The sequence below is a fragment of the Gekko japonicus genome, unplaced genomic scaffold (genome assembly GCF_001447785.1).
Source record: "Gekko japonicus isolate JY-2015 unplaced genomic scaffold, Gekko_japonicus_V1.1 scaffold465, whole genome shotgun sequence".
Lineage (NCBI taxonomy): Eukaryota > Metazoa > Chordata > Lepidosauria > Squamata > Gekkonidae > Gekko > Gekko japonicus.
The window spans coordinates 917,458-928,815 of record NW_015159724.1 but is presented as its reverse complement, the minus strand read 5'-3'; the positions used below and the strand labels follow the sequence as shown (position 1 = coordinate 928,815).

Below are 11,358 nucleotides of genomic sequence, written 5' to 3'. Positions count from 1 at the left end.
AGGTCTCTAGTAAGGAGGGGAATTATGTGAGATGCATGAAAAAGCTGGCTAGATAACAATGCATAATCTACAGATTATCTACTTTAAATCTTTAATAACTTTAATTTTCTTTAATTTAATTCTATATTCAATAAATATAAAAATTAAAATTAAACATTTTGGATATTGCCATCTTGTAAACATATTTTCTGAAAATAGAAACATGAAATCATAATTTCTTAAGAATATTAAACTATCAATAAAGTAGAATGTATATACTTGTAATAAAAATGTTGTCTACTGTGCCGTCTTCTGTCTTCACATGATTTTTATTAGAGCTTTCATATTGTGACAGTTGCTATTACTACCCTTCTCAAGTTCCTTCCCTTGATTCAGATAAGGAGATTGATGCATGGAAGCAGGTTTTCACATACAACCATGCCACTTGCTGGATCAAGAACTGTGATCTAAATCAGATGTACAGTCGGATGCAAATATGCACTGGATTAAATTCAAGTAGATACACATTTGAATGTAGACATGCTCTCATTACTTTTCAGTTGGATGGCCATTCATTCACACATCCAAATGTGCATCCATATTTACATTCTGTCCCAAGGAGTCACAGTTATGTACAAGACTTGGAAGAGCTGCCTGAATCCAATAGTTTCTTTACAAATCTGTAATTCACTATTTGAAAAGTGTGCTAGAGCCTGTACAGCATCTGAAAACATCCCCCAGGATGTTACAAGGAGGGGGGAAAGGTCTGATTAACTTGTAACAATCAATATGTATTCTGTTAAAATGATGGATTTATATATTGTAAACAATATTTAAGAACAGAATTAGTGCAATTGGAGATGAAAAATGCAAAATTGCCCCCTTTATTCAATCAATTTGTTTGGTGCACAAGAACAGGAAGCTATTTGAAAGCTGCTGTAGGTTTGTGGTTTACTCAGAATCCTGCTCAAGTCTATTCAGTGGGACGCAATAGAAGTGCCATTCTAAGCTGAGCTATGCCATTCTGAGGCTATTGCAGTCAATGGGCACTGCTTAGGATGGCACTGAAGAGCTGAAAAGGGGCCTTCATCCCAGATGTCCTCTCGTTCCCTCTTTTTGGAGGAAAAACACATGTGATAAGAAAAGATGATAGCAAGGTAGAACAGTTTGGTCTAGCTTTCTTTTGAAGTGCTTCCTTTTAAATTAAATTAAATTATGTGGATAACGGAGTATTTATTTATTTAAAATATCTATATCCTGCCTCTTTTGAGAGAGGAATACTAAATGAAAGACAGATGCTTACATCTTATTAGTGTTTGCTTCTACATGCTGGTATTTAAAAAAACTTTACAAGCAATGTTATAATAGTGATGTCATCTTTAGAATTTGCAGCACAAATACTTCTGTTCTTACTGATGCAGAAAAGTATCTATGCTATAACAGATCTTTGTTTTTAAAAATAACTCTTTAGTAGACAAATGAGACTAGTCTATTTCCCCCCTCAAAATGGATCTTGGATTACAAATAGCTTAACCACATGAATTAATTATAAACAATTAATGGTCTTTGTAAGGCTCAGCATGAGACCTTTATGCCAAACTGTGTTGTCAGTCTACAATGTTAGCTGCAGATGTTTAATTTGAAGTTACTGAATGTTTGTGAAAATGAAATTAGGAATAGAAATAGTAAATTCTGGCTCCCAGTTATTATTATTAAATTTTCTAATCTGAATTGTTGAATAAAACATAAATAAGATTACAGTTTATGTATTGTGAAAATATGCATTTAGGTGCAAGGCAACAAACTGATTCAGTTTGAATAAATGCTTAACTCATCAGATTAACAATGATGAATCAAATGTGAAAACTAGTAGTTTTTATTGATAACCCAACTATAGATCTCTTATAAAAGCACATGGAATTGCAATTTTGTGCATGAAATAGGTTTTTTCTTTAAGAAAATAATTTCTTTGCCATAATCACAACATATAATTCTTTTAATTACTGTAAGTATTTTTTCTTGCAATGCTCTTGCTGTCTATAAACAATGGATCCAGCGATGCAACCTTAGCAGCTATAAAGGAGTGGATGCAGTTTAAAACTGCTGTCAAATCCTGAAATTCTAGCTCCTGAAACAAAAGTGAGAAAAAGTGGATAAAGAATAAGTTTCACTTATTTTAAAAACCAACATGCATCACAAGAACAAAAAGAACTGTTTCTTTTTACAATCTGAAGTTCACTGTCAAATATAACAACATAACTCTTCTCACCTGAGTGGAGGATTAACATTTTAATATTCTGATTTTAAAAATGCTTTTCAACCCTGGGAAAGCAGAAACAGAAATCTTGTATCCTGCTCTCTTCTTACTAACAAATGGTTTAAGCCCCAACTTTAGACGCTGGGCTCTGCCCAAGCACCTTCTCTGCTCTACTGTTTCTCTAACAGCTGTTTTAAGCCCCTCCCCCAATTCCATATGAGTGGGTAGAAATATAAAGCTGGTAAACCATCTATGTATTTGTGTTGATAAAGGAGGAATCTGATCTTATGGTACCTTAGTTGGCACTGAAATTTCAGCCTAAAGCCAAATTTGAAGAACATTTGGATATTTCTTCTCAGGGCCAAACAACTATGGGATCAGGGCCAGTTCTAGGATTGGTGGGATCCTTTGGCAAGTTCTTACCTGCTGGGCCTTTCCATCTGTTTACCTTGCCACCAGGAAAGGTACTAATGAGCTGGTGGCCAAGTAAGCAGTAAGGCAGCTGTTCATAGTGGCTACAGTTACTAAAGGGCATGATCAGACAACAGCATCTGGGAAAGGTCCCACAGCCGTCAGCATGCTGTGCTTTCCCGCCATGGAAGTGGAGTTAATCTACATGCTTGCTGATGGGCTACAGATGGACTTTCCCCTGTGTGAGTGCTAAAGCACGCTCTCATGCCATCGGGATGGTCTGCTCATTTCATCCCAATTCGGTGCCTTTCCCCCCACCGCTTAGCAGTATGTGCATACCCGCATACTCCATGGGGAACCCTCAGTGCAGAGGTGCGATTCCTTGCTTATGTGCATAGGAAACAAAAGGCAAAAAACCCTACTCGCCCAAATGTGCTGTCTGATCACAGAGTGATGGGCTGAGCCCGCAGCTACAAAGGATGTGTGATTGTGCAATGCCATGTCAATTTCCACCGGGGAAAATAGGCTTGCTTCCCCTCTGCACCAAATGGCACGCCTGACCACGGCCATAGACAGGATACATTAAGAAATGCCAACAGTGCCTAGAAGGAATATCTGCAACTATCAACCAATCACCAGCTTGTTTGCCCATGGGGTGCTATGGGGTGCCCATTCAGGTGGGACCTGGGGATCCCCTGGAATTACAGCTCATCTCAAGACTACAGAGATCAGTTCCCCTGCAGAGAATGGCTGCTTTGGAGGGTGGACTCTATGGTATAGTACCCCACTGAGGTCCCAGACTCCATCCCCATATTTCCAGGAGTTTCCCAACCTGGATCCAGCAACCCTACCTGCTTATCCCAAGCCAGTGGCCAGAGGTGACCTTTCCAAGCAGTAACAAAGTTCTGGGAGCAAGCAGCTGCCACTATACATGCACAACAGAAATCATGCACCAACTAAATTTTAAAAACACCCTAAGTTAACCCCGCCCAAAACCTAAATTATATAAAATAAACTCAAGGTTATCCAATGGAAGGAACAACATAAAGCTAGGATCAGAGTAGATTAAAATCAGTATAAAACAAAGTGGGAAGTGGCATAAAGTCATAAAATATTAAAATAGCCAACTGAAAGTAGGATAAAATTCACTTAAAAGCTTGAGCAAAGAGGATTACTTTGATCTTGTATATGAATGTCAACAAATAAGAGAATCCTGTAGGGAATTTTTAGGGAAAGGTCTTTACAAAGATGGGGGTGCTACCACTGAGGAACCACCGTTGCTAGTTTCATCTGCTTCATCTCTGTGGGTGGGGTCTGAGACATGTTTAGAGACACAATTACTTGGTTTATGTACTTCTTAATGTACTCTTATCATGCTCCAGAGAAGACTTTATATAGGTGAACTATATGCCCCTTCCTGCATTTAAGGATTCCTCAACTGGTGCATTTGAAAGTGGTGTTGAATGCTGATAGACAGACTGCACCAAGCACTGGGTGCTTTGAATGGGATATTCATTCTTCAAGCCATTGTTTGCAGCAGGGAAGAGCTGCCTGATTCTACCTGTAGATGTACTTACTGAACATATCTCTCAGAAATTTTTTAATATGAGCTTAAGCTTGGAGGAGATCCTCAGAATTTTTGTTTTGAAAAACCAAGCTTTTCTCTGTCAGTTATAAATTCGCATTTGTCTTAACTGTCTCAAGCTTTAGTTCTGTCAAGTAACATTACTTTCCCTGTGAACCTATCAACTGGGATGTATCAAACAAATATATATCACAGCATGAAAATGTGGTTCAATTTGTTATTGTGACCAATACAGTGTATATGGTACCAGCTCAGTGATGATAAATGTTCTTTTTCTCTTCAGGAGGAAAAAGTGTTCAATTTTTTAAGAGGTCAGTGAGTAAGCACACCCACTCCATACCAAGTTTTTTTGCTCACACAAATCAAAGTGCTATTGAGTTGCTTTTGGAACACCTATATTTTACAAACACTGTCTGAATAGGATTTCTTCACATAATGTGTTTGTAATTCAAGGGTAGCAGTTGAGGACAAAACTAATCATCAAACTAGTTTCCCTCTAGACAACATATATTATTGGACTTAAGAACTTCCCTTGTATTATAGCAATGCAATCAAAACTTATGCAATTACTTTCTATTTTAGGTATTTCAGATACAGTTGTGCTACTGTTATTGACCAGCGCAGCCAATTGTTTATCCAAGGGAGTCTTATTAATGTCAATATAAGTAAGCAAGTAGATAAAAATTACTCTTATAAGTCAATGATGATCAACACACCATCAGGAACAACATCCTGAAAATACAGATATTTGTATAATGCTTGGGTAGTAATGATTTAATGCTTCAATGTCATTTTGACCAGGGTTTCATTCAGGCCTGTACCCAGGATTTTGTGGCTTGTGGGGCAATTTTTTTTTCCTGGTGGGGCTGAAGTTTTCAGTGCAGAAAGAAAAGCCAGAATTCTGATTATGACTCAGCTACTGTGGAATCAAGCCTTTTAAAATCAAAGCATAGAGGCTTCTGCAATCTTAGCCTCAGAGTATGACAATAGCAAAGTAAGAAACTTGTTGGGGGGGGGATAAATTTTCTGGTAGATGGTAGGCATGGCACTGGAAATACTTATATGGGTTTGGCTGCTAAACTCACTCCAATTTGTATAAATACACATAAAACTTTATTTACAAAAACAAAGGACAAAAAAGGTTAAAGCTAAGCTGCAGAGTCTTGTGAACCAAAATTCTACTTTGTGAGGTACTAGCATTAAGGTGTGAGCGAGTCTAATTTGTGCTTGTACAACAGTTTATGTAGATGTAGCTTTAAGACTGTGCCAGAAGAACAAGATGAAAGGTGACTGTTTGATTTGAGGGGCAGGCCAGTATTAGGTTTCAAGACCTATTTGGATTCAGAGTCACTGCTAGGACACAGGAAAAAGTGAAGCTGATAACCTGAATATTTATTATTGATGCAATGGTCGAGGCTGTAATGGGAATGAAGGGTTTACAGGAAAGTTAGATGACACAGGATAGAGAAGCGTAGTCCGTAATGATAAACACAAAATGTTATCAAATAATGTAAGATTAATTCCTCCTGAGTAGATAAGTGGTAACGTCAAAAGCAGCCCAGTAAAGGGGTGGTGGTGGTGTCAGCATTTACCTGACAGAAAACAGCATGATTAAGTTTAGAAAAAAATTCTCCAAGTACTTCTGTTTGAACAAGGTCATTGTTTGCTGAAAATCCACACTATTCGTTTTATACCAATGGCTGTTGGACAAGATTACTACTGTTGTCATTAGATCCAAACAAGGGGGAGACCCGCGATACTTGCGGGGGGCAGTCTCTCTCTTCCCCCCCATTCTCTCTCTCTCTCTCTCTCTCTCCCCCCCGTCAAAGCTTGGCCTCGCCGGGCTGTATCCCCCCCTCACCAGTCTCTCTTCCCCCCCCACTCTCTCTCTCTCTCTTTTTCCCCATGTACCGAGGCCCTCGGCAGTCTCTCTTCCCCTCCCCGACTTTCTTCCCCCTCCTCACTTGTGTCTCGCCGCCGCCGCCGCTGGGCCTCTCCTGGAGCAGGAGGAGAGCGGCCACTTTCGCTTTCTGCGGCTGGCCGGCGAGATGGGAGGGACGCCTCGACGCTGCTCCTTGGACCTCCTGTGCTGTGGCTGCTGCTGCTGGAGGCGAAGGTGGGCGAGCGGGAGAGCGCCGCGGGGCCGGGGAATGGGCGAGGGGCGGCGGGGGGGTATCTCGGAGCGGCTGTTTCCTCCCCCCCCCCGTCCGGCTCCGAATCGAGGCTGCCTCGGGCCTCGGGCCTCAGACGCAAACGTGGGTGAGTCGGGATTTTTTTGCTGTCTGATGACGCAGTGGCGGGCTGCCCCCACAGCTTCGAAGGACTGTGTGATCGCACAACTGCGGGTCAAATTCCTCCAGGGGAAATAGCCTTGCTCCCCCCCTGCGTTACCTCATGCGTGTGACTGCCACCAAAGTCCCAAAACATTATGCAGATATTCTAAGCTGAATGATTCATCTGTACAGACTGGTGCTTTTTTAATGATAATGATAATAATAATATATTTAAGGCTGGAATTTAGGTTTGTAGCCTGGACAGCATTTTTTTGCCTGGTCGGTTTTATAAAGACAACATTCACTGCATTGCAACCACTCTATTTTTGGTTTAATCTGCCTTGGTAGGTTCCTATACCCTCTAGAATTCAATTTGGCCTTTGAACATTGTTGTATTATACATTATGGAATACATTATTGTGTTGTATTTTAGTTTGGTCAGAAAAGCAGTAAGAATATAAATTTAACTACCTTGAATGTTTTGAGAAAGTTGTGTATATGTGGTTTTTTTTTTAAGATTTCAAAACTGGCACTTTTTGTCTACTGCAGCTCATGGAAGATTTCATTTTAAAAATATGCTTGCTGTTCCCAGCACTCAAAATCCTTTTACCAATCTGCTAAGTGCCGGCACATTCCAAAAGTTATGTTCCAAATTATCGTGCATCTCAGCTCAGCTCATCAACTGTCACAGCACAAATATCATAAATCTACATGCGACACAGGGTAGTTATTTGTGGCCCAGCTTATATAGAATGCAAAAGATACACTGCAAGACTGTGCATTCTTTGTAATGTGAACCAGAAATCGAGATTTCTTTGATATAACTTCAATTTCATTTAACACCACAGTAAGCATTACCCACCTTTGTTTCAATTTGTTTGGTTTCTGTATTCTGAAAAAGTAACTTGACTCGAGTTTTACCATCATCTGATGACCCTTTGAGCTGAGAGAATTTATATCTCCAGAGGACATTCTTCAAAAAAATGGAAGACAGTTAACGTTTGATGTTCACCTGCCTTAAATTATATGCACACAAACACACTGAACAATTTTGTCTGGAAAAATATGCAATAAACAGAAACAGTGGATAGCTAATCTTTGAGGAACTGGGTTGGTTACAAAAGAAATACAATGTTGAGTAGAAACTCATCCACAACATTAACAAGAAATACTACTTTAATTGCCCATCCTCCACAAAACATAGACCTGCCAGAGAAATGTATATATTGTTTACCTCACTAAACCTTATATATTGGTCCCTTCTACAGTGTGCGTTATATTCCCTTGTTCACTTTTCTGATATTCTATATTCAAAAAGTACTTAAAAACATTGCTAGGTAAATTACATGGCATTCCACCCTACAAATATTATATAGAAAATGTTATTGGATTCAGATGAAATTGGAAAGTTTCTGCAGTGATAATGTAGCTAAGAAATTTTTTGTGGCACTTGGAACTGTTTCTCAAATATTAGGGGGCTCTTGACCCATGGGCTGGAGTGGAATCCAATAGATATTCATTCATTCCCCACATGTTCCCCAGAGAGCACTACATTCAGGGTCCCAAAACCATCTGGCCCTCCTGAGTCCCAAAAATGCCAGGCTGGCTTCAACTAGGGCCAGGGCCATCTCAGTGGTGGCTCCGTGCAGATGGAATGACCTCCCAGAAGATACTAGGTCCCTGCAAGACCTTTTACAGTTCTGCAGGGCCAGCAAGATGAAGCTCTTCCACCAGGCCTTCGATTAAGGAGCCACGCTTAACAAACTAAGACCCTGTGACCAATACAATCACTGACAGCCTGAGATTCACCAGTATGATCCGGACTGAGATGTCAGTCCTAAAACCAATTGCCGACTGTACTTTATTATGTCTGATGCTACCAACGTCTCGCCATCGCCACCAAACAGACTACTAGCACTTTATGATATGTTTTATGTTTGTATTTATATCTGTTGTTTTTATCTGTCTAAAACCTTTTATAGAAGCCGCCCTGAGCCTACTTTGGCGGGGAGGGCAGGGTATAAATTAAATAAATAAATAAATCATTACATTTATATTCTGCTTTATATCATGTATGAAGGGGCTGCAGTGGCTCAGTGGTTAAGACGCTGAACTGCAGTCCAGAAGGTTGGTAGTTCAGCAGTTCGAGACCCGAGTGCCGCATGACGGAGTGAGCTCCCGTCTCTGGTCCCAACTCCTGCCAACTTAGCAGTTCGAAAGCAAGAAATTGCAAGTAGATAAATAGGTACCACTTCTGTGGGAAGGTAACAGCATTCTGTGTGCCTCTTTGGTGTCTAGTCATGCCAGCAACATGACCATGGAAACATCTTCAGACACTGCTGGCTCTTTGGCTTGGAAACGGAGATGAGCACCGTACCCTAGAGTCAAATTTGACTGGCTTTCGAGCAAGGGAAACCTTTACCTTTACTTTATATCATGTATCAGTCCCTCAGTACAGTTTTCAACAATTAGATAATAATAAAACACAATTAAACTGAATATATAAAACCAGTAGATCAATAGACAAATAATGTGCTAGCAGTCATCCCACCGGTAGTCTCACAGTAAACTCTCTTTGAAATCACAAGGCCTGCATTAAAGTCAGCAATGAAAGGCCTTCCCTAGTTTGGAAATTCCAGAATGCAAGGGCCACAGCCTGGGAAGGTTGTGGCACTCAGAGTAGGGCCTTACATGGATCTGACATCTCATGTGTACAGTGAGAGACAATCGCTAACTGGGTTTCTACATATCAAGCAGCAGGCAAGGAATTTCCCAGTTCTTCATCACAGTCTCTGTTGACATTTTTACAGAGCAGTAATGTGTAGTTCTGTCATACTACAGTTCTGGACTGACTAGAATAAAATGGGATACTCAGCTGTAAACAGTGATGTGCACTACAGCTTTAGGAGATGAACAGCTGAAAGGCTTTGGAAGTGAATAGGGGAATGAAAGCTGCCCTGATTGAGATCATGGGAGAGAAGCTGCAATCCAGCATGAATTTGTAAATCTAATGTTACGATGCTCATGCAAACAGACCACTTGTTAGAAGTTGTTGGCTTGCTGACTGTGAAATCCCGAAGCTGCTATTATTTGTTTGTAAAAGGAAATGCTTATAAATATGAATGATTGTGGAATCCAATCAAGGTGGATTTTGCAAATGAATCTCAGCCTTGCTTATTTTCATTCATTTATTTAAAACATTTTCCCCACCTTTCAACTTTATTAGGCCACTCAAGGGAGCAAACAGTTAAAGATACGTTAAAAATCGCCTTAAGAAAAAATATATAACACCAATTAAAACATAAACAGGAAGGGGACTAAGTAAGGGAATGGTGAATGAAATAACAAAAGCCTTCACCTGCTGGCAGAAGACAACAGAGGGGGACAGACAAATCATCCTGCGAGGGTCTTCCATGGTTTTGGTGCCATGATTAAAAAGGGAGGGACTTCCATGGTTTTGGTGCCATGATTAAAAAGGCCCTTTCTTGGGCTGCAACCCATCTCACCTCAGATGACAAGGGCACCTGAAGCATGGTCCCTGAAGATTACTGTAGCAATCAGGATAGGGCTTTAAAGACTGAATTGAGTCCAGAAGCAAATTGGGAGTCAGTGCAGATGGAACAAGACTGGAGGATATGACCCACTCCAGTCAGCATTCTCATTACAGCCTTCTGTACCAATTGTACTTTCCAGACATTCTTCAAGGGCAGCACCACACAGAGCTCATTGCAGTAATCTAATCTGGACATATGACAAGCTTGTAAATTTTCATTTCTTTTAGAGTTCTTTATAAAATTAGCCCTTTTGACAAAAATTGGATTAAGAAGATTTCTTTATTCTAGAATATAATATATTTTACATTTATTTCTTGGCCTCTGTTTATTTTTTAAATGAACTGAAATGTGTTCCTCTGTGTTGCAATCTTTCCCTTCACTGAGGAGTGAATGGCCTTATTATTATTGTTAGATCGCGCTAACAAAGGACTCGTAGAGTGATTCAGCAAGTGATTCAGCTTTATTGGAAGTAACGAACAAGCACTCAAACGCATTAGAAACCAGAACAACAAACTGTGGGAGCTTATGCTCCTTTTAAACATAACCGGGCTAATGTAGCCACGCCTATTTACAAATAACAACCAATGAGATTGCTCAGTTAAGGACCAATGGGAGTCTTTCCCTCCCAGGGAATAGTACTGTTCTGATTGGTCGCTGTTACAAAGCGACCAATAGGAAGTTCGGTCAGAGGAGCCCTAGCGTGGCTCGAAGCTTAACATGGGAGTCTAATGAGGTGATTCATGTAATCGTTCCAATACATTACAATTCCTCCCCCCTAAGTTAAGTCATCATCCCATTTGTTTTATTATTTACATACATTCAAGTCGTGTCGTTGTACATCAACCGTTCCAAAATACTTTATTACAATCGTAGTCCTTGAGATAAGTCGGCATTTGCCGCGTACGCTGAGACCTGCGAAGCGGTGCAGGCTCTATGGGCACACAAGGTTGTGGGTCAGTGTGGGGTTCAATACAACCTGGTTCAGGCACAAACTCTACTGGGGTTTCAGCCCCGCACACAGGGGTCTGCCCTGACTCGGGGACAGTACCGGGCAGTTCGGTACTCACCGCCTGCTCTGGGGGTCTCCACTCATCGTCCGAGGATTCAGCCGTCGGAGAGTCAGCGCTGTCCTTCGCCCAACGCCTCCTTAACTGGTCTATGTGGCGCCGCCAGATTCGACCGTCAGCCAACTGCACCACATACATTCGAGTACCCACAGAGTCGGATATTACCCCAGGAAGCCATAAATGCCCGTTTGCATAATTCCGTGCGAAAACTTTGTCTCCCCTTTCAAACATG

At 40.8% G+C, this 11,358-nt stretch overlaps 1 protein-coding gene across 1 annotated transcript in view; it reads right to left on the bottom strand.

Annotated features, from left to right (window-relative positions):
• Positions 1–1,975: 1,975 nt before the first annotated feature.
• The window catches only part of SNTG2 (syntrophin gamma 2), a 321,822-nt gene continuing 312,439 nt past the window's right edge, over positions 1,976–11,358 (bottom strand). Inside the window, exons 16-17 of the mRNA XM_015422984.1 lie at positions 7,368–7,478; positions 1,976–2,107 (exon numbers count right to left, since the gene is read on the bottom strand). Coding sequence (XP_015278470.1) covers positions 1,976–2,107; positions 7,368–7,478 — 243 coding nt within the window. The remainder of the gene's footprint in view (positions 2,108–7,367; positions 7,479–11,358) is intronic.